This window comes from Lytechinus variegatus, chromosome 5 (assembly GCF_018143015.1).
Source record: "Lytechinus variegatus isolate NC3 chromosome 5, Lvar_3.0, whole genome shotgun sequence".
NCBI classification, from domain to species: Eukaryota; Metazoa; Echinodermata; class Echinoidea; order Temnopleuroida; family Toxopneustidae; genus Lytechinus; species Lytechinus variegatus.
The window spans coordinates 9,933,786-9,958,890 of record NC_054744.1 but is presented as its reverse complement, the minus strand read 5'-3'; the positions used below and the strand labels follow the sequence as shown (position 1 = coordinate 9,958,890).

The 25,105-nt window shown below is 37.2% G+C and overlaps 1 protein-coding gene across 1 annotated transcript; it reads left to right on the top strand.

Annotated features, from left to right (window-relative positions):
* Positions 1-3,565: 3,565 nt before the first annotated feature.
* On the top strand, positions 3,566-19,429 carry LOC121415233 (RAB6A-GEF complex partner protein 2-like). Its single transcript, XM_041608414.1, has 8 exons — positions 3,566-3,702; positions 4,377-4,537; positions 5,914-5,997; positions 6,854-7,003; positions 7,960-8,100; positions 11,667-11,794; positions 13,322-13,499; positions 17,939-19,429. Exons 1-8 carry the CDS (start codon positions 3,599-3,601, stop codon positions 18,160-18,162), a joined length of 1,170 nt encoding a protein of 389 aa, XP_041464348.1. The 5' UTR covers positions 3,566-3,598; the 3' UTR covers positions 18,163-19,429.
* Positions 19,430-25,105: the final 5,676 nt, after the last annotated feature.

Here is a 25,105-nt window from a genome sequence, read left to right as displayed (position 1 = left end):
AAACTTTCAGCTCATGTTTGCGCGCTCGCATTATCTGATCAGTGAAATACATATCCGTTAATGGCACAGTCCTTGAAATGTCTCTGTTACGTCAGAATATCTGGCAATTGAACGCGCTTCGCGCGCCCACTAAGTGACTCAAAATTTTTGCTGGTGCCCCCCTCCCCATGCGGTAACACACGGTACGCCTCTGGTTTCAGACAGAATCTTTACGTAGATCAACTTTGAAAAGAATACAATAGCTTGAATGGGCCTTCGTATGTCTTACTTTGTCCAGAAAAACGTCACTGCATTGCGGATCGCAGAGAAGTGTGTCTTGAAGAAAGTATAAATATGGCAGCTGTGGAAAAACTTCTTCAGATTTCTCCTAGAGCGCTAAAAGACGGCATCAAGACAACATCATTAAGAAGATCAAGGAGAAGAACTAGAATAAGCAGAAGAAAGTTTCAATCGACTCACTCAAAAAGACAACCGATTAACACGAAGAAAGAAGTTTGAAGACCATTGGCGGCGAAAGCCAAAAAATTAAGGGGGTGTCCACTTGAAATTTTGTGATGGACACAGGTAAAAAATTGGACAAGCACCTCAAAAAATTTTAGACAAGAAAAAAAAAAAAAAAGGTCATCAACCTACATTTTAGGGGGGGACAACACACGTTTCAAGGGGGTCCACGTGACTTTAGGGGGGACGTTGGAAAAAAAATTGACAAGCAAAAAAAAAAAAAAAAAAATGTTATACAAAAAATTTAGGGGGGGGACCGTCCCCCCACCTCAAATTTAGGGGGGACACGTCCCCCCGTCACCCCCGCTTCCGCCGCCTATGACCCTAAATGACCTTTGACCTTAATCATGAGACCTGAAACTTGCACAAAATGTTCAGTGATGCTTGATTACTATTATGTCCATGTTTCATGAGTTATGATGGGAATTCAACAGATACCCCAATTCGGCCAAAGTCCATTGACCATAAATGACCTTTGACCTTGATCATGTGACATAAAACTCACGCAGGATGTTCAGTGATAATTGATTAACCTTATGTTCAAGTTTCATGAACTAGGTCCACATATTTTCTAAGTTATGATGACATTTCAAAAACTTAACCTTAGGTTAAGATTTCGATGTTGATTCCTCCAACATGGTCTAAGTTCATTGACCCTAAATGACCTTTGACCTTGGTCATGTGACATGAAACTCTAATAGGATGTTCAGTAATACTTGATTAACCTTATGGCCAAGTTTCATGAACTAGGTCCATATTATGATGTCATTTCAAAAACTAACCTTAGGTTAAGATTTGATGTTGACGCCGCCGCCGCCGTCGCAAAAGCGGCGCCTATAGTCTCACTCGATCTGCTACGCAGGCCGGGTGAGACAAAAGCCATCGAATCATATGCATCCCCTCTTCAAGTTAATTATTCAACTGCCGTTTACTTCACCCGGCCGCACCTGCACCTGCATGGCACCCACTTGATCAATGAAGAAATAAATTTATGTACTATTTTACAAGGCCGCCATCATTTTCAAGTTTAACCGCTCACGATCGATTGGCGGTCTCCTGCTTTTTGATCAGTTGAATATTGCTTCTTGTTGATATTTATTTTTCATTGCTTTATCATGACTATTGCTTTATTACTTTGTAAAACTTAAATGTATCACCTTGATGTTAAGTTGCATATATTATCTTGAATGCAGAAAGAAATCAAATCAAATCAAATATCTTTATGGTTATTGAATAGTATCATGCAGTGACAAGCTATTAATTTTTTTTTCAACAGAGGGCGTTGTTGTAATAATATTTTGAGACGACTGCAACTGACGTCTTAATTCGGTTACCAAAAGGAGGAAAGCACTGAGAAAAGGGGTATGTAAATACATTTATGTTAAACATATTCATTTAAAATGTAATTTATTGTATTTTTCAATCTGTTGGCACCAATTTGTGCTGTTGTACCATAATAGAAAGAACTACTGTAATAAGGTAATTACTAATTTCAGTACCTGTTCTGTGGATTAATCACTTGGTCTGCGGATCGATGACGTGCACTGAAGGGGAACTGACCGGCGAATGCTCCACTTCTCGCCCGCTACCTAGTCGGACTGCCTAGGCCCTAGCCTAGGGCTGTGTTGTACGGCTGAATTTACACATAGTTATTACAGGGCCGAGGAGAGTGTGAGAGGGCTAAATTAAAAGTCAACCAAACTGTGGTTTCGGGAACCACTCGTCGATTTGTATTAGTGCACCTGCTTGTTTGAGAGTCCCAGCTAAGGTCACTCACACATTGTACGAGGTTAGTATGTACTCACTCACACAACATGCGAGGTACAATAGACCGTGTTTGACCCTGGATTTCGAAGTAGTCTGCAAACATCGCTTCATTGCTGAAGTAATATTTGCCGAAGCTCCTCGCTACGCACCGGGGCTCTTGCCGGTAAGTAGCAATAATTTGTTGAATATGAAAATAATAATAAAATAATAATCCGATAAAAAAAGTACATTTTGCTTACCTCGGCCTCGAAAGTGACTTCGCTTGTCTCTTCCACGGAAATACAAGGAAGCCCGTCGGTGGCGCTAATGATTTCACAACCTTGATTCAGCTCCTCGGTAATTTTATAACTGTATCTAAATTCTTTGAATGCGCAATCCTCATGATTAATTTACTAATTATGGGCACCAATTAATGAAATGCCTTCAAAAAACATAATTAATGATTATTATTGGTGATGATAACACTCATTTGCATTAATTTAAAAAGATGACTGATAAAAAAAAATGAAAATAATATACGTGCCTGGAAAGAAACCAGCAGTACAAGCTTTGACGAACGTCAATAATACGTATACGGTATACCAAAGTCTATACAATGAAAAGATTGGACACTTCACGGACTTTGCGCAATGCCTTGCGTCGATATGCGTGTAAAATAGTGTAGGTGCCTATTCTTTCCCTTGTCGTGTCTTTGATATGAATATAAATCGCGCGCCCTCTTCAGGAGAAAATTGATATCAACGCTGACTGATTTCTACCTCCGTAAAATCTTCACTAAAGATCAAGAAAATATACATATTTTTAGAAAGAAACTTCAAGGAGAAGTCACGGAAGGATCTAAATGATTCGGTGTCATAGCAGGATGTGGAATATTTATTTATAAATAATATTTTATGTGGGCAAAAGCCCACTGTATTTTGGAAGTGTAGTTGTGTGTCGCGTGCGTATGACTGATAATCCTTCGCTCGCGAGACGATATGAACCCATGGGTGAGCTAAGGTAAGCTAAGAAACACTAAAACAGGAAGTGAATGAATTGAAGGCAGAAGACGCACCAATTGTTTGGCAATTTGGGGTAGCCTTGAGGACCATATACCGGTAGGTCTCTTCCAAACTTTGTTCAGGTGAGATAAAAAGTCTTAGAAATATCACTTTTGTAACAAAAACATACTTAGTTCCATTCATGTATGATTTGTTTTCATTGATAAGGGATCTTTTTTTTATTCACCAGACCACAAAAAAATTTCTGTAATGTCAAACATTCTTTTTCTTATCTTAGGAATATAAGTTAATACTTTTTTCTCTCTCTCTCTTGTTATCAGATATTCATCATGATTGATGCTACAGCTCTCTTGACAAGAGGGACAGCGTTTCTAGCTGGAGAGACCATTGAATGTGCAATTACATTCACATGCCCAGAAGCAACCAGCTCCGGGTAATTCCCTCATTTTTTTTTTCCCTTGATCTAATGTATTGCATTTAAATGCAGCTCGTTTTATCTAGATCTTGCTCTCAAATTATGTGGAGTAGCTGATATGAATTGGTCAAAGTTTCAGGATTATGTCAGCCTTTGAAGAATTTCTGAGACATTGTGGCATGCCTTTTCATCAATTTCTTAATATATTGTTTGTTTTGGCAAGTACCTCAGTATAGCAGCACACCCTGACAAAAAGCTGCTTCAATATAAGCAGAAAAATTATGGCAAAATATTGAATAATATAGATATAGATAAAATAAGTCGCAAAATAAAAGTTATGGATATTTAAATTTTTGATTTTGTGACGTGACAGACAAGCAGTTGTTTCGTATGTTGTGATATAGAAAAAATAAAATATATTTCCTAATCTATTTTGCTTTCATCTAAACCAACTTGTCACCAGACTGCTCCTCCCCTTTTACACATGCATGCATCAAAGAACATTAAATGAGTGGTGGTGATGTGTTCCAAATCGACATAACTTTCTTATATCCTGTCCATCATCCTCTTATTCTCCTTCTACTCCACCTCCTCCACACCCACCCCACCCCTGCTCCTTCCCATGTTTCCTTTCTCCCACAATACCCCCCCCCCTCTAAAATCTCTCTCCATTTACTTTGTGCAACATACAGTCAACCAGAGTGTCTTGCATGGGCCAGTGCTCAGCTTCATTGCCAGTGCAATGTCAAGGAGTCAAAGGTCATCATTCCTCCGCAACCAATCACAAGAAGACCTTCAGAGGAATGGGAAAACATCCAGTCTTCTAGCAACACAAGCTTTGCAGCTAGTAGAGGTAATGGTTATAGCATTTCCACTTTTAGAATTACTTCTATGAATGATATTCAAATAATGCACTCAAGCGCATGCATGCAAAGCCAAATAATGAACGATGTGGGAGAAGAGCCAATGGATAGGCCTATACTCCGGACCGAGTGCGGTATATCCATTTGGCAAGTCGAGCACAGAGTTCATTATTTAGGTCCTCTATGAACAAAAATGCATGCATTGTTTGTTTAAATGTCATGTGATCCAATTTGGGCCAATCAGATTTTAAAACATTTTTGGGAGTTGTATAAAATTAAATTATTAATGAAATCAATCCTGTCGACTGTATATGCCCATGGGACAGATCACAGAATCGTGATTGGTTAAGAAATAATATATAATGCCGAACAGCTACGTGTGTCATAAAACGTGTTATGATAACATATTTGTAATTTAGCAGTTTAAAATTACTGGAATCATTTGATTTGATTGGTTGATAGTAAACTTGTTATAGAATATAATATTATAACTAGAAATTATGAAACGGGGCCCAGTGCCCTGTCTTACAAAGAGTTACAATTGATCCAATCAGTCTTAACTGTATGGAAATCCATCCACACCATAATTGTTTATTCAAGAAATATGCACAATCTCCGCATACCTAGGTCACATTTGATCTACGGCGGCCGTACGGCGAGTAGACAACAGCCGTTTCATTAATTTCAATTCAAACCACCTATATGAAGTTGGTACAAAAAATGTTGAAACGGCTGTTTTCGACTCGCCGTACGGCCTCCGTAGATCAAATGTGACCATGGTATTAATAAACACAGAGGAACACTGAATCTTCAAGAGAACGATGAATGTAATACATCTAGAAAATATTTCGGACAAATTTGCATATTATATGTTGACATTGCTGGCCATCCATAGTTGTGTTTGACCGGATCGATTGCAACTCTTTGTGAGACGGGGGCCATGATGTTCACGAATTTTGAAGTATGATCAATAGGCAATTGTATGTATTAACTAATAAACTTAACAGAGAGAATCATTGATAGAGGGAGGAAGGGTATGTAGGGCGAGTTTTAATCCTCTACCACCAAATTACTTTCATATTATATTTATTCAGGGAATTTGGAATATTTTGTGAGAGGTGTTGATATATTTATGTTGCTGAACCTTTTGTAAAGCGTTATAGTAGAAGTAAAAATGAATAAACAAGGGAATGGTAGGTGGTACAGCTCTGGTACGTTTAGAAAGGTCTAAATGCAAAGCCAAATAAATCAATTTAAATCCCCAAAGAGCTTGCATCAAAATAATTTGTGTTCAACAAACAATTATTTGAGTTTTTTCATGCAGATGACAGATGTTGGTAATTTCTCATAACTGTGTCTCTTTCAGGTGAGAAAGGAGTGTGTATTCTGTTGACTCAACCCAAGATTTTATTCTGTGATCTCAGAATGCAACCAGGTGAAACAAAAACATGTGAGTTAAAAAATAAATAAATTAGTTTTCCTCTGTCTCCATACAGATTTTTAAGATGTGAATATGTCTTGACTTCCTTGCCCACTTCCTCTCTCTTTCTCTCCTCGTCTTCTCATTGCCCCTCTCTCTCATCCTCTTCTCCCTCTCATTCTCCTTTTATTCTCTTTGTCCCCCCTCTGATTGTCTATCTCTCATCTCCCCCCCCTCATCCCTTTCCTATTATACTTCCTCTTCTTTCTCCATCTCCTATCTTAATTAATTTACTTCGCCATGGTACCTCACACTGCTGCCGGGTGTCACCACAAAGCTTTATGTTACCAGACCAGGGTTGGCATTACAAGAACATGTACCTTGATAACAGCTCCAATGTCCAATGTTCGTGTCAAGCCAGCGAACAAATTGTCTGGTCCGCAGGCTTTGGGCTACTGCCTTCGATATTTTTGTTTGAGGAACACATTTCTTCTTTTTTATATTATTAGAATATACAGAACAAAGCAAAGGGATTTGTAACAACAATGAGACTAATGGATTTGCTATAATATGTTTCTAATATACACAGTGTGGGGGCGTCGTTGTCTAGTGGTTACGAATCTCGTCTTTCATTGAGAGGGGCGTGGGTTCGAATCTCATCCACGGCATGTTTTTCCTTCAAGAAATTTATCCACATTGTGCTGCACTCAACCCAGGTGAGGTGAATGGGTACCCGGCAGGATTAATTCCTTGAATGCACCAAGCGCCTTTAGCAACTGAAGCTACAGCCGGGATAATATATAGTGTGCCATTGAATAGGAAACTAGATAAATTGGCTCCTCATAATTGCTATATATTACTTTCTCAATATTTGTTTTGATTTCAGTTATTTACTCTGAGACGATTCCAAGGGATGCCCCTCCGTCTTACCGAGGACAAGATGTCAAGTATTCTTATAAAGTGACCATTGGTGTTCAGAGGATTGGTTCGCCTATTAAACTCATCAAAGTCCCGTTCAGACTTATGGTGCTATATGGTAAGCTTATTTATTTTTAAAGAATGAAAAGAAGTACAATCATCTTTGCATTCTTAATGTGTATTGGGGATATAACCAAATTTGGATTTGAATTTGCTTTTTCAAGCTCGCCTACCTCCATGTCATCACCACCACCATCATCAGCAGCAGCATCATAGTCATCATTATCATCATCAACACCACAACAACCACCCCCATCATCATTGTCATCACCATCATCACCACATCATCATCTCCATCACCACCATCATCATCGTCTCCTTCACCACCACCACCACCTCCATCATCTTCACCATTAGCGGAATCAATTTCTTCACTGATGTCATCAATGCCCATATCTAACAAAAGTTCTGTGTTTCTTCATCAACATCTTTCATTTTCATTGCAAAAGTTTCCCAATAAAATTTGAGACTCCAGTTAACTGACATGACATTCATAGTGATGTGTATGTGAATATACACAGCCAGTTTTGTCTAGTGTGTGGCGTCATTCATATTGAAGCCTTCCTAAGGATGAATAAAGGTAGAAAATCTGGATGGAAAGTTTCTCATTTTTATAGATGGTTGCAAGCCCCATTTACAGTGATATTGGATGACTAATTTGTCTAGTTTTTCAACTCTGTATACCAGTTGTGGTTGGTCTATATGGAGGTAAAAATCTTAGTTTTTTTTTTTTTTTTTTTATTTGAGATTTGGTAATTTATTCATTTCACTTTTGTTTTCAGCAGTCCTGGTAATTAATTGATAGTCATAAAATTGAGCGCTTATAAGCATCTGCACACCAGAACTGGTAGACTAGCTTAGCCGGGGTAATATAGGAGCACCTTGAGCACCTAGCAAGGTGGATCTGTGCGCTATACAAATCCTATATTATTATTATCATCTACTTTACTACTCTACTACCTCATAATATCATACTTAAAAATATGTGGTACTTTGCTCTCAATGATATTACAGGTCTCGATGAAGCCACGATATTTGAAGGAGCAAACCAGACGGATGCTGCAAACCCTTTCTTAGAAGGCGATAGACCAAAGAATACCCTCCTGGATCGAGCTGTTCAGATTCTAACCACCATCACTTCAAGAAAAAGCCCAAGTAAGTCTAAAGCTCGGCACACACTAGACGATTTGTTGCCATCTGAACTTTAAAGAAATTGTAAATACTATTTCATTTGAACATTGCAACCAATAAAGTCTTAGCGATCAGATTTCAGAATGGTGGTAGGACTACTGAAATTAAAATTCAGTCTAGTTCAAGCCTCTCTGTAAGAATAAAAGCAAATTCAGTTCCAGATCGTAATGACATAATTGGCCATGACTTGAAGCCATTTTGACTTTACTCCAATCACAGGGCTTGCCGCAAAATAAAATTATGATTTTATTATTCCTAACATGCCGAACTTCAAATAAAACAATTTTACTATTGTACTTCGCACCACCCCAACACAAATAATATGTCACCATGGAAGGTTCTCTTTAAATAAAAGAATTGTGATTTAATCTTTAAATAGTCAGAATTAGACAATTAGCTTATATGAAGGAACAGATCTTCTTTGTCATTCTGTAAAAATTTGAAGGTGTAAAGTTAAATGAAATGCAAGTTACAAGAGTATCTTTGTCACCACTTTTTGTCTTGCCCACCAGAGGTGAAGGCGAGACTTAGGGATCCAAATGTCGTCCGTCCGTCACAAAACTATAATGACACATAACTCCACAACCATAAGTTGCTTTTTTACCAAACTTGGATGGTAGATGGACTTGGGGGACCTGCATGTTATGCTGTAGTCGGAGGTCACATGGTAAGGTCAAAGGTCATTTTCAGGTCAACGTGAAAGTTTACATGCAAGACTCTCTTATGACACCTAACTCCGCAACCGTATGTCACTTTTCAACCAAACTTGGATGGTAGATGGACTTGGGGGATGTGCATTTTATGCTGCAGTCGGAGGTCACATGGTAAGGTCAAAGGTCATTTTCAGGTCAACGTTAAAGTTTACATGCAAGACTCTCTTATGACACCTAACTCCACAACCGTAAGTCACTTTTCAACAAAACTTGGATGGTAGATGTACTTAGGTGACCTTCATGTAATGCTGTAGTCTGAGGTCACATGGTAAGGTCAAAGGTCATTTTCAGGTCAACATTAAAGTTTATGTGCAAGGCTCTTATGACAAGTGTTATTCCATCCCAGTCATTTCACAATGAAGTTTCGATACAATTATTCTGTTGCGTGCCCTCGCCAGGGTTGGCGGATTTAAATCACGATTTAAATCACCATGATTTTAAAAAAAAAATCATTGATTTAAATCACTTCCATTGAAAAATGTACAAATCATGGACAAAGTATTTGTTCAATGCAGTTTTAATTCTTCAAGTCAGCTGAAAAACTTTGAATTAACTTTATATCAACAAAAGATCAACAGAGTATTCATATCTACTTAAAACAAATTAAAATCAAATTAATAAAATCAGGTAATTCCTTAAAAAATACAGATGTATGTTGTCAATAGGTACTCATTTTTTGTAAATTATGTCGAGTTTTTCTTCTGAAATTTTACATTCTTTGTCAATTATTAGTCAATTTCTTTCTTAACATAAAGTTTTCACATAATCCAAAGACTTTTCAGAGAGCAATTTGTAAAAAAAAGATATATAATATATAAAAGTCAATGAGAAAAGGTTTGTTGGCAGTTTTCCAGTTTTGATCCTTCGCCTACACATACGGTAACTACTTCTGTCATGTAAAATAAAAAATGATACCTGTATGTAATCAACATATTTAACATGCCTCTTATTTCGTATTGTTACATTTATCATACATTTGATGTTTTAAATAACATAATTATAAAAATCGCATTAACATATTGTAGTACAGTCATAATTTGACTGTTGAGAAAAGCTTTCTCTTATAAACCTTTTAAGTCACTGCAGCCCATTTTATGTTCAGTGCCACAAATAATGGAAGTTTTGTATCTGCATGTAATAATGGAAAGAGCTCCATAACAACAATTTGCTAAACTCAGAATAAACATTTAACACTGCATTTAAATGTTAAGATGCAGGTACTTTAGTTACAATCATTGGCAGTTGTAAGCTGTGTCTCATTTAAAATAAAATACTTCTTTTTGTAATACATGTAATTTAAGCAGTTTTGCAGTTTTTATCCTTTAAGTTAAAAGTAAGTAGATTCTTTTTCATACTTCATGGATCAAACAGATTTTTTTGTAGAGAATATGGGAATAAAAATTGTAGATTAATGTAAAAAAAATCACAGTGACATAGTTAAGTAAAGTCACCCTTTGACTATTAAAGCTATCTCTTATATTGTTCTCCAAAACTGAGAGTTTTGCATCTATATCTGTAGCAAGAGAAGAGCTTTTTATCAAACTAAAAAGATCCTAAACATGTACAGTTGTAGTCTCTCTTCGACTATTGTAAAGCTGTGACTAATTGAAAAAAATCATTGATTTGAATTATTAGTAATTGGCAAAGGGTTTGTTGGCAGTTTTGATAAGGGATTTTTTTTTTCTTGGATTTTTTAAATATTTGAATGAAAAATCCCAGAGGGGAATTTTCTCTACTCACTGGGAATTCCCTATGGAATATTCCTTCATAGGCCTATGTATGATAGAATTAAGTTCAGATACATGATTCCTCAAATTTATTTTGAATTGTCCATTTTTACTGGATTTTAATTACAAAATATGTGGTTAAGAACAATATTAGGGGTGAAATGTATAACATCAATATTGATGTCATTGTAAGAGTAAGGGGGGGATAATTACCCTTTTTTTCGAAGGAACTTTTAAAAAAATAAAAAAAATCTGATTTAAATAAAAAAAATCTGATTTAAATCAAATAAATCCGATTTTTTTGATTTTTTTTTTAAAATCAAAAAAATCGCCAACCCTGGCCCTCGCAAATCACAATATTTCTAGTTATTTTCATAAGTGGGCGAGACACAAAATTGCTTTTGCCTTGTTTTCAGACTGTGTTTCACTGAGATTGTATAGTGTTCATATCTCATGCTTGAGTAAACTCCAAATTTCAAACCTTGTTTTCTCCTCATCCTTTGAAGCTCTCACTGAATTCTTCTTCATTCAATCAAATACATGTGGGCTTATTGCTGATAAATTTTGACTAGTTTATCATTTTAATGCCTCTGACTGTTACTATGGCAAATGTCAGAGAATGACAATCATCCATGATATGAAGTCAGAGTGAGAATCAATGAATATTGATCAGGTCCCCATCTTAAGAAGAGTTGTGATTGATCTGATCAACCACAACTATGGAAAGCCAGCAACGTCAACATCAGAAATGCATGTATGTTCAAAATGTTTTTTAGATACTGTGTATGCTCATACATTTATCATTGTCTTGACAATTCAGTGTGCTTCTCTTTGATGACAAAGGACATTGTGCAGATTTCGTGTAGTAAAAATTATGATGTTGATGGCTTTCCATATAGTTGAGGTTGATGGGGTCAATCATATCTCTTTGTAAGACAGGACCCAGATCAATCAAAATTATGTTAGATATTCCCATCAGAGCAGTGTTTCATGAAACATCTTGTCAGAATGAGCCAATAAGATGCAAGGATTTCAATAGCTTATAACAATTAGTCCATGACAATTTGTTTTTTTGTGAAATACTCCCCAGATTCCTACAACATTACCAACTCCCAAGGAGTAGTGGCCAAGTTCTGTCTCTTCAAACCTGCCTTCAAGCTAGGGGAGGATATCATTGGAACCATCGACTTCTCAGATGCGTCAGTGGCATGTCTACAAGTAAGTCATTGGCAAGTTCTAAATGATGATTTTGGTCAGAGATGTAATGTATATTGATATTTTTATGCCCCCGCAGACAAAGTCCGGAGGGGGCATTAAGCGTTGCCCCTGTCCGTCCGTCCCCCCTCTTGGTTTCTGCCCAATAACTCGAAAGATATTTAATGGATTTTAAAAACTTTGGTGTGTAGGTAGATGACACCAAAGTACAGGCTAAGTTCAAATTCCGTGTCCAAAGGGCACAGCTCATTAAATATGACATTTGGTTTCTGCATGATAACTTATGAGATATTAAACAAATGAAACAAAATTTGGGCGAGTAGGTAGATGACACCAAAATGCAGGCTAGGTTCAAATTCGGAGTCCGGTCAAAGGTCATAGCTCATTATATATATGCGAGTTGGTTTCTCATATTGAATGAATGTCTGATTGCGTTAAAGGTAAATGCTAGTTTTGGTAACGATATCAAAATGAGTTCGTACAGAATCCAGTGAAATGACCACTAAAGTGTCTGTTTGTATAAATAAAACGTATGTGCCAAAGGATTCTGGAAGAAATTGTGTAATTGCTGAGAAATCAGCAAATAAGCACGGGATTCGGGTAGGGCGTCGGGCCCGACGCCCTGAGCAATAAATATACATTGTCCCACGTGCGCTTATCTGTGTTGGGGATTTTCGGTGTGAACATTTTTCAGCGTAGATTTCAAGATTTCACAAAGTCCAGTTAATGTAACTGTACCAAATCTAGATCCTCGATGATATACTTGCAATTAAGCCTTGTTTTACAGACTTTCTCATGAAATCAGTGTTAACTGCAACTACTGGAATTTCTCTTTAAGCGGGGGCATCTGTGTCCTTTGGACACTTCAAATTTCTAGCCTTTTTTATTCTTTCCTTCAAGAGAAGGTGAAATTACTTCATGTATAGAAAAATGTTGGTGAAGATTTATGTGTGCTCCAGTTATATCACGGGAAGGGGGGTGAGGGGGTAGGTACATGTATGGCAATAAATGGTACATGATGACAATTGTAACTTTATAAGGAATATCCCATCTCCATTAAGTAAGCGCTGCCTCCCTTTGAAATGTAGGTTTGGTAAAGTAAGACAAAGTAGAAAAACAATCCTTTTTGTTTTCTTTGAACTGCGGAGAGGGAATTTATTTTTTTTGTGGGGATGTCTTGGTGTAATTGTTATGACTCACGTTTTTCAATCAGAGAGATATGGGTTCAAATCCCAGCCATGGTATGTTTTCCTTAAGCAAAAAATTACCTGCATTGTGCTTGCCCTGGACCTAGGTTGGATGAATGGGTACCCAGTCAGATTTCTTTCTTGAATGCCTATATGGCAGTTCCGCTGCGGCCGGGGTAATAATATGATACCAAGTATCAAGCACAGTAGAGAATATACCATACCTATGGTAAATGCGCTGTATAAATGCACCATATTATAATTACTGTTGAAGTTGTTATGTAATCTTTTCCAATGTACAGAATACATTGTAATAACCCTAATTGATCTTTCTATGTTCCAGTACTCTGTTGTTTTACAATGTGAAGAGCAGATATCTGAGGAATGTCGAAGACGCCAGCAGCAGGCGAGTACTGTAGCCTCTCACAGCAAGCACCAAGAGTTCTGTCTTCATCTACGACACTCTCATATGGTTCTACCCATCCCATTGCATGTCACGCCAGCCTTCATTACCGATATAGGTGAGAACTAAGGGCCCTGTCGTACAAAGAGTTTAAAGGGGAATGAAACCTTTGGAATAAGTAGGCTTGTGTTGAAACAGAAAAATCAAGGAAACAGATCAACAAAATTTTGAGAAAAATCAGACAAACAATGAGGAAGTTGTGAGCATTTGAATATTGCAATCACTAATGTTATGGAGATCCTCCATTTGGCAATGCGACAAGGATGTGTGATGTGGCATGTGAACAACTTTCCCTTTGATGGACTATAAAATACCCCAAAAAATGTATCTTTTTGCTTTTTCTGATGGTGATACCAACTCTTTATCCATAATGTATTCTTTAAAAATCTGTATTACATGCCCTCCTATAGAAAGAACACTTGATCTACTGATAGATGTGATAAAAGAGGCAATTTAAGTGAAACATTTCCTAAAGTAATGGGGAGAGTTGTTCACAAGCGACCTCACACATCTCTGTCGCATTGCCAATGTGAGGATCTCCATAGGATTCGTAATCGCAATTTTTAAATGCTCTTAAACTTCTCATTACTTGTCTGATTTTTCTTAAAACTTTTGCTGATCTGTTTCTTTGATTTTTCTGTTTTCACACAAGCTATCTTGTTCTAAAGGTTTCATTGATCAGTCTCAACTTCAGTATCAGTATTTATGACATTTAAACTTTAATATCTTCAGCAAGAAGATTGCAGGGAAGAACCTCCCCGTGCATCATGTGTAACAGTGAAAATTAAAAGGAAAAAAAGACATTGGCACAAATTCTCCTGTATGAGACCATTCAACACATTAATTTTTTCCCCAGAAATCATTCAGTGTGCACAGAGTTAAAGCGACCTTCCATTGAGAAATCATGGAAAAATTGAAGGTAATCTCAGAACAGAAAAGGGATTCAAATCTGTCATTCGGCTGCATGCCTGGGGTGTTATGTAATAGACTCCGGCATGTCTCGGAGGTCTAATACAGGAGAGCAATAGTTAGTACACCAACTAACCAGAATTAACCTGTGTGTTTTCACTTTGAAATGTGTAATTTCACAGAGGTTATTTATTTTGGTTAAGCAATAAAGAGACCTGCTAAGAGTCTAGGAATTGGGATTGTTGAAAACTAGAACTGCTACGACCCAAAGTAAATAACCGTCACGAGTGTGGTCAAATTTGTGCTGTCCGAAATTTTATCGCATTAGTCCGACGAGCGCTCATGATGGACAGATTATATTATCCAAGTCAATTGGCCTTATGCATATTTCGTATTGATTCAATTTCCCCATGATTTGTCAATGGCAGGGCGCTTTAACATATATTTCAAGTTGCTGCCAAGTAGTGCTGCAGCCAAACCGCCGAACCGAACGGAAGTTCGCCGAACTTGGCACTTCCGAACCGGTCAGAACCGAACGCCAAGGCCTGGTTCGGAAGTTCGGTAAAAAAAAAAATGTTAATATGCAATGCGTAAGTGCGATGACTACATAGATTTAAGTATAAAATTAAACAAAAAAATATTGGTTAGTGATTGTGCACAAAGAGAATTCCACTCAATATATTTTTAAAATCCACTATGACAGCTCCCATCACGTCTTTGATTGAACTGTTATCAACTTAAGAATATTTTATTAACATAAATATATTTTTTCTTGATAAAATGAGGGGACATTTGAAGCTAAACTCGGTATAAAAGTGTGGTGTAATTACGTATTGCCATAATCGATCGTGATCGTAATCGGACCTAATCATTTTGTATTTAATAAAGAAAAAGAACCAGACATAAATTCATTCCTTGTAAATGACAAAGTATGACAGTTTCGGTCTCGTGTTTGATTAAATTTTTATCATTTTCAATTTTTTTATAAACATGAATATATTTTTTTCCTTATAAAATGTGGGGACATTTTAAGCTTAACTCAGTTAAAAAGTGTAGTTGAATTACGTATTGCTGTAATCGGACGTACATTTAATTGTTTTGTATTTAAAAAAAGAAAAAGACAAGACAAATTAATTCCTTGTGACTGACAAAGTAATGGTAAAGTATATATATTCCACCTTCTGAAATTTCCATATTAATATAAAAGATAAATAAATAAGAGATGAAGGAATGAGGGTGAAAAAACAGAAAATATAAAAATTCAAACCAAATCAACGCATGTTCCCTGATCGATGTTCCGGAAATGGTTGGTAAGGAAAGTTGAAACAGGAAGTCCAAACAACCTGCTCTTGGTTGCTATTATACAGGTAAAATTCGTATTCCGAACTTGAAACGTTTTTCCATTGTCAATATTTTCTTAAAAGTGGTTTAATCTGGTCAATTACTGAAAATGAAATGATAAATTATCAGTTCCGTCTTAGTTCTGACGATCAACGCCGGGTGATTTCACAACACTAAAATACACTGTACAGTCCCATGTACTCATTTTCGTGTTGGAAATATGTTTGAAGTCACGTAGCGTCGATCTTTCTGGACCAAGAATGGACTGATATTTTATCTTTTTAAAGTAATTCATTGACCAGATTTCACCACTTTTCAGAAAATAGGGACTTTCTAAAACACTCATATTCTTTGGAATGTGAATTTTACCGGTATAATAACAGTTGAGTGGAGGTTGTTTGTCTACTGTTTCGACATTCCCGATCAACACTTTCCAATTTGAGAAGCTGCGTTGGCAATGACATCGTAATTAGGCCTGGGACGATTGTCATTTTCACCATTCGATTATTTCCTGAAAAAATAATCGAATGATTCGATTGTTCGTTGGGGAATCACGTCTTTTAAGTCACAATAGGTGACCTAATTTATGGTGACCCCCCCCCCCATGAAGAAATCTCCATCAAAGTCACATGTTTAGCATAAATGAAAGTAGGCCCTTTTCCCCCTTTTCCATGATTTTTATATCAAAAGAAACTACATGAAATGAGATTAAATCTTTCAGTATATTGTTCCAATGAAAATCTTTCCTAAATCAATGCTGTTACTCTGGCATCATGCATGCATCCCTCCAAGTGCCACACCCCTGCATATGAATGAATCAGCCCAGATCAGCAAAGCCCAAAGACGTAAACAACTCATTCATGAAGTATTCTTTGAGATTGACCCCAAGTGGAGCATTTCACTTGAAAAATTTCATCCCTTGCCCACACCATGTCTCCGCCCCCACTTGTGGCACTGCCCACGATGCTACACATTTCAAAAAAAATATTTTGCAAAATATTTCATTTGAAATACCTTCAAAATTACGATTTTTTTATCATTTGAACCTACATGTATAACTGGGTCTATTTTTGGAGACTAGTCGAGAAAGTACTGGTGAAGACGGGCGCATGTTGGAATGTCGTTTTCATTGTGTGAGGGGGATATAAAAAAGGTTGCATTGTTTTGAAACATGAAAGGAATTGTCCGGCTCCCACCCTATCTTTCTCTCTCTCTCTCTCTCTCTCCCTCTCTCCCTCTCTCTCCCACACACACACACACACACACACACAGATGGGGGAGGGGTCAATTCATTTCTGAAGTCATGACCTTTCCTGATAAGGGAACCACTGCCTTCTTCTTTGTTTCCCAAAGTTTCATTGGCTATCCGAAGGTCCAATCAGCTCAAGTGAGCTGGTTGTGTGTTTACTTATTGTTTTGTGCACGCAGACAATGACTTATTTTGTGTATCGACGGCAAGGTCGGGTGGGATTAAAATTTTCGGAGCGCTTTCATGTTGGTGTGTAACTGTGAATGTGATACAATCATTGATAAGTTTTGAAAAATTACCTCGGTAACATAATTTTTAAACCTGTATGAAGTATTCAAAAACCGTTGTCATCGTTGTTTTCTTGTTTTTGTTATTATTACTTGGGTATTCGAGTTATCCCAGGAACTACCGAACATTTGATTAGTGTATATTTTTCTAATCGATTGGCAGCATGCCAATCGAACCATTCGATCAATCGATGTTTACTCCCAGATCTAATCGTAATCGATCATGATCATAGCTACATGAAATAATCATGAAAAAAATATTCTGATCTTTGTAATTCTGTTTCTGTCCTGATTCTCTCATCAATATTTTTTCTTTTTTTTTTTAATTTTCATTTAAAAAAGGAAAGTAGAAATGACTGTTATTTTTTGTTTAAAGATTAAAACAAAAGAAAGTTCAACACTTTTCATAACTATTCTTTTTAGAAACAAAATTTATTATAAATATATGACAGATCATCCTGGAGATCACTTGTTTGTGGGTCGGCGATCTTTATTTTTTATATGTTAAATTTAATTTGGCATTTATTGCCGAACCCCGAACCGAACCAAAGTTCGGAAAAGATTTGCCGAACCCTGCCGAACCGAACCCGAACATGCCGCCTGGCTTGCAGCACTGCTACCAAGTCTTTCGCCCAGAATTAATTCAGTTTGCACAGAGTAAATGTACTTTTCAATTTGCCATCAAGTTTTAAATTTCTTTTCTTTTTGCAGTCTGTCTTCGCTGGAGGTTACACTTTGAGTTCACCACGTCCAAGGAGCCGATCCCGGAGCATGGTATACCGACAGATCAATCTGAAAGCGCTATCTGGCAAGGTCCTGACAATGTCTGCGTTGACACCCTTGTCTGGAATCTACCCATCAAGATCTTACCAATCAACCCTCTCCATGCTACTAGCTACTCAGCATGGAAAGCTACAAATCTCATTTCTGTTTGAAACTGATTTCTCATTTATGGACGATATTATTGCCAATGAAACTGAGAGTAGAGAGTTCACCACGTCCAAGGAGCCAATCCCGGAGCATGGTATACCAACAGATCAATCTAAAAGCGCTATCTGGCAAGGTCTTGATAACGTCTGCATAGACACCCTGGTCTGGAATCTACCCATCAAGATCTTACCAATCAACCCTCTCTATGCTACTAGCTACTCAGCATGGAAAGCAACTAATCTCATTTCTGTTTAAACCTTATTTCTCATTTACGGGTGGTATTCCTACCGATGGATCAGAGACTGGAGCCGTCAGGACAGTTCATGCTAACCGCTATGCAGACAGAAGGTTTAGATTGCTCGGTATCAGTCACGATACTTGAGGCATCTTCTTTCATTGCTAAAGGCTTGATACATGAACTTTCTGATTTATGAAATCATTGGATTGATCAAAATCAATGGATTGAAAAGGGAAACGACAAGACTCGTCAGGAGGGATCAACCAGACTCAAATTTTATGAACTTTGCAATTCTTTGTTTCACGATTTTTCCAACGATTAGAAATCTGTAATGTTAACAGCAACACAGTATTGAACAAATGTGAAGTCATTGGTGTCTTGTGATCTTACTCTTCTGCTGGCCAGATGATTTTGACGAGGGATTTACATCAAATTGATAGATGTATTTCAATTGATGATTCAGAAATGAGTCATGAATATATATGCAGGTACATATTTGGATATGCTAATGAATAAAAATAATTCATGAAATTATTTCTGATTTGGAAGACTAACCTGAATGGTGTACATGTACAAATGTAGATGTACAGTGTAGACAATTCATTTTGAAATAACTTTTCTTTGTGTTTGTGTAAGATTGTGTTGATAATTGTTTTGAATGTTAACAGTAAAAAAAAAATCTCCACAAAAAAAAAGACTCCACAGACACGGGTCTAAATTATGCTGGTAAACCTGTGTTAAATGACATTCTAGAAGTTGTATTTGCCCAAATGGAAGCACTTTTTAGACCTGGGTACTAGAACACAAAGGTTAGTGATTGACTGTACGCTTGATTTTCATGATTGATTGTACATTGCAGTCAATGAAATCAATTATAGAAAAAATGTGTCTATGATTATTACTTAGCTTTGTGTTTTAGGCCCCAGATTGTGCAATCATCATGTGTTATATACCTCTTCTAAGAAATGTTTCTCCAAACTCAAAAACATTTTTGTATTCCCAAAAGTTTTGGCACTGGCACGGCTATTTATCAACGTAATAAAGAGAAAATGGATATCTTATAAATTTGTTGAATATGAATGATGTACATGTACAGCTTAATGTTTCATAAAGCTGTTTACAATTTAGGAATTACTTTATGCACGTCTGGGTCCCATGACACAAAGGTGAGCAATTAAATGTATGTTTGATTTCCACGATAGATTGGACATTTGCAATCAATCATAGTAAAATGTTATATGATCATTGCCAAGCTTTGTGTTACGGGCCCCAGGTAACCTTTTCTTGAGGTAAATGATATTCCTAAGTAGAAAGCACCGAAGAACATTATCTAGTCTAGTCGTGCGTAAAGTCATGCATATCTTTACAAACAGCTGTATGAAACATTCACTGGTTCATTACATCTTTATCTCATGCCTAGGACTGTGTCATAAAGCATTTCTTACCAATGGCTTCCCTTTTATATTTGCTCCGAGCCAATCATATGCAAGGATTTCAGTAACTTATAACAAATAGTCAGTGGCCACCACACACACTTTATGACTTGACTGATCTGTGACTGAGTGAAGGGAAATGTGACGTCACAGCTCTTGTCAGCTTGAGAGTCGCAGACCGGTCAGAGACAAACTGCAAGGAAAATCATAAGGATTTGACATGTTTAATCCTTTCAACTGGATCGCAAGCTCAATCCAACTTCCAGCCAATCAGATGCAGAGTCTCACTTAAATATCGACACATACATGATATGCAACGTGCATACGCAGTAGTAAGCATCATTTTCACAGCTATGGCAATAGGCAAAAAGCGCTTGCGTGAGTCGCTGACAGCAGGGTTGTCGGATCGCAAGGTGTGCAGTGTGCAGTGTCAAGGCTTGTGACTACCTTGGAATTCATCTCCCCTCACTCAGTCACATACCACTCGTAGACCAGTCGGGTCGTAAGGTGTGCGGTGTCCTTTACTCTTTGAAATGCCCCCTGATGTAGAAGGATATGTACACGTACCAAGTGTTCATAGTGGAAATTATAAAGCTATTCTTGCCATTTATTACCACTACTATGTTAATCTCTTTGTATTCAGGTTTATTTTACTTATACAATCTGACAGCATGCATGCCTTTGATTTGTGATTCATCACTTACTTCAGAGTTCTTTGACTCTAACCTTACAAATCACTTGGGTGTGTCACAAAGAGTTAATATATCTTAAAGTTACACTTGAATGTCCGGTTGAGAGCAGAATAAGAGGCATCACTGCATTGGTCCAATTATACTAAGATGACATGTTTTACTTTGTATTAACAAATTTGTTTTGTTATGTAATCATGTGCGCATCAGCACTAAGCATGGCTTTAAGTCACACTTAAATCTTTGTGAAACACCCCCCTGAAGATTTTCTCACAATATTAGTGCTCTGAAGCACTGGCTTTAGCTTTCGTAAATCCTCCAAAATTTGTATTCAAGAGATGTGATGTGGAGGATATGAAATGAAAACGTGTTTTACACAGGATAAATTTTGAGATTCTTAAAAACTTCTGTTTGGATGGCCGATGAAAATATACTGTCTGCATGATTTTTTATTTTAGTCTCACCTGCATAGCAGAGTGAGATTGTAGTCACCTCTTTTTCGACAGCGGCGGCGTCAACACCAAGGTTAAGATTTTGAAATGACAGCATAACTTGGAACTTGGACATGCTAGAGGCATTCCACTTGTTATATAAAACATTACAGAGGATTACAGAAATTACATAAAACCTTTCCTGGCATCTTATATTGTTGCTTTTGGGGATGGTTGATCACATGTATATAATGAACTGGTGGGTGTTTCATAAAGCTGTTCGTAAGTTAAGAGCGACTTTAAGAATGACTGGTGAACCTTTCTTACGCTCTAAATATCCACTAATGAACATTTAATGTTCAATACCATTTACCTCAAAGGATCACCAGTCTTTCTTAAAGTTGCTCTTAGCTAACGATCAGCTTTATGAAATGGGCTCCTGGTGGGTGTTTCATAAAGCTGCTTGTAAGTTAAGAACAACTTTAAGAATGACTGGTGATCCTTTCTTGTGGTAAATGGTATATTCATTTGCGATGGTTTGGCACACAAGAAATGTTCACCAGTCGTTCTAAACTTACGAACAGCTTTATGCAATGGCCCCCAGGACGATTTCATACTAAGTTATTAATATATTTAAGCACATTTCTTTATATATCAAGGGATATTATTTTAATTGAATACATCAACTATGTGAAGCTCTTCTGAAATGTTTTGTTTAGCCTGTGATGGGTAATGTAGGCTTACTCAGATTAAAGGCAGAGCAAACTAACTAACATTGTTTGTGGTCTCTCCTAGACTGTGTGCTATATTATACAAATAGCGAATAGGCATGAGTGTGACAGTATACAAATAGCGAATAGGCATAAGTGCGATGGTACAAGATTTTGCATGAGGTGTTTGATGGTATACAAATAATGCACGTAAGCGCGTGCAAGCAGGGCCAAATAACGAACGATGTGCGAGAAGAGCCAATGGATATACCGCACCGAGGTACGCAGGACCGAGTGCATTATATCCATTTGGCGAGTCGAGCACAGAGTTCACTATTTAGGGCCTCTATGCATAAGAATGCATGCATTGTTTGTTTTATACAACCCCCCCCATGTTACTGAGTTGCCCCAAATGCTATATTTTGTCTAAATTCTAGATAATTCCAGACATCGCACTATCCTGCACTCTGACATCAGAGTGCAGGATAGTACTTTTGGGATGACGTCAAAGTGCAGGATAGTACGTTTTGGATGCAATAGTGCAATTCGCTGAATATCATGTGATTCGATTTGGACCAATCAGATTACATAACATTCTTGGGAGTTGTATAATGAGGTGTGTGATAATACAAGATTTTGCATGAGGTGTTTGATGGTACAAGATATCGCATGAGGTTGGGGATGATATGAGATTTTGCATGGGGTGTGTGATGGTACAAGATATGGCATGAGGTGTGTGATGGTAGAAGATTTTGTGAGGTGTGTGATGGTACGAGATTTTGCATGAGGTGTGTGATGGTAGAAGATTTTGTGAGGTGTGTGATGGTACGAGATTTTGCATGAGGTGTGTGATGGTACAAGATTTTGCATGAGGTGTGTGATGGTACAAGATTTTGCATGAGGTGTGTGATGGTACAAGATTTTGCATTAGGTGTGTGATGGTAAGAGTTATCGCATGAGGTGTGTGATGGTACAAGATATCGCATGAGGTGTGGGATGGTAAGAGATTTTGCATGAGGTGTGTGATGGTACAAGATTTCACGTGAGGTGATATAAGAGGCTCTATTCAACAAGGCATAGCAAAGTTAAATAAGAGTATCTCTTTTATTCATCGAATGCAAAATGTTTTACCATTGCACGAATAAGAATATTCGCTAATTGTGTTGTACAATGCCTTTAAATCGCTGATGTGGTTTACGGTACACCGTGGAGTGTTATAAAAACGTGGATAGAAGAAGAGAAGAAATGAATAAGCGAGAAAGTGGAGATTTGAGAGTAGAGTATTCTTTCTTGAAAGTAGTCCTGAAAAGGACTGTAAACCAAAAGAGATTGATGAGTTGAGAACAGCTTGAGTAGTAGAGCTGATGAGGAGATGCTGGCTTGAGTCGGCGAGTAGAGATGATGAGTAGTAGAGAGACTCGACGTTTCGGACAGGTTGACTGTCCGTCTTCAGGAGTGAAGAGTTAAAGTTAGTGAAAATGCGAACATTTTGTTTTTTCCTATGTTAATCTATGAAAAAGAGGAAAGAATCATTGAAAGTAAAAAAAAATCCCACAAGTGCCCATCATATCTACAGCAACATAGTGTATTTAGTAGTGTATTGGTGTGTTTCATTCAAGTTGGCCCGTGTTTCAAGACTACACTGTTGCATTGTGGGTTCAGAACCTGGCCAGATTTGAGTTGTTGCTATCAAGGCTACTGTTCATATATGTTAATTTTTATTTTAATCAATATAATATCATAATAAATACCAGAAAATAAATGGTAGAAATCACATCATAACGTATGTTTGTAGGAATTTATGAAGAGGATACGTATCATCTCACTACATGACTGTATAAAGCATGAGCTGAAATTTTGTTACATTCAGACATGAAAAGGAGGTATTTTTTAATCGGAAATAAACAAAGGGTCTCAAAAAACAAAATGGTTTATTAGCTCAAAGCGCAGGCAGTAGTATATTTATATATATTGCATTATGATATTGACCAAACGGGAACAAAAATTGAAAAGAAAATACAAAGGAAAGAGAATTTTAAAAAGAAGAATACATCAAAATTAAAGACTTTCCTTTTCTTCCAATGCATTTATCTCTTTCTAATTTCTGATTTTTATGTAAACCTATCTTTTTCTCATTCTTTTCATTTTTCGTCCTCTCCTCTCCACACTTTTCCTCCTTTTTTTCTTCTTCTTTTTCTTCTTCTTCTTCTTCTCCTTCTTCTGATCTTCCTCATTTCTAGATTATTATGTCACTTTCTAAATGATATTAGTTTCCCTCTAGAAGAAATAACTGAAGAAAAAAACGTGATAACAAAACTTACGAAACATTAAGTGAAAGAAAATACAAATAAAAAAAAGGGTAGCGCTTCATTGTATTCCACCCACTGAGAGATCAGTGATTCCACCCGATCATTACACCGGATAAACGAGCGGGAGCTAGGCTTTTTGTTTCAATAGCTGAAGGAATTATCTTACCATTTCAAGTCTTCCCTACTTTAAATTTTTCCTTCCCTTTTCCTCTTCTTTCCGTTTTCCTCTGTTCCCTATTTTCTTCCTTCGCCCATTTCCTCTTCTTCCCTCCATTATTTCAAGGACATTCCTCCTTCTCTCCTTTCTTTTCCTTCGGCTTTTCCTCCTCTCTTGTTTTCTCGGCGAAAATGGGAGGGGCAGTGCTCCCTGCCGACTGGCTCTATCATTTCTTTAGTATTCACATGGACCTAGGTCATTGGTAATCATAATCTTTCATGCAGTTTTTCTGATTTTCATAATGCTTGCTATACCATATGATATATTCTCTGTATAACATTTAGTATATGCTAGGTTTAGCCATCCACCGGTATTCATTATAGGGTGTGGTCGATTTTTGTTGAATGCCAAAGGAGTGTGTTGGACTAATAGTTGAAGATTGCCCTCTGTTGTCCTAAAGTTGATGATATATTTGCATGCATATAGATAATCCCAATAGAGACATAGTACCGTACTTTTAGCATTTGAATTTTATTTCAATATTATATAGTAAGCCATTTTCGCCCGGTATTTCCTAATTAAGATCCCAACTAACGTGCCTGTTGTGTGTTATGAGACTAGACTTAGGTGACTTGACTAGCTCAAAATCATGCGGCAATCCCCGTATCTCACGGTTTTGTGATATTTTCTGTCTTCAATATATTTATTGACATCATCATTTGCTTTGTGCACTCGCTTTTCTGTTCACACTTGCTAACTTCACAGACAAATTTGTATTAGGGTTGCATATTAAATGAGTTGTTGCTAGACCGATATAGATTGCGATAGTGCAGACCCGAATTGAGGACCATACTCCGCTACCACCTGTTGTTTACGTCCAGACACGGTCGTGGGAAGTCTTTCAAACTCGCGCCGTATAATTTGCGCGCGCCTAGCATCGACTCTAAAGAGTATCGGAGAGCGACCAGGCCCATCGCATAT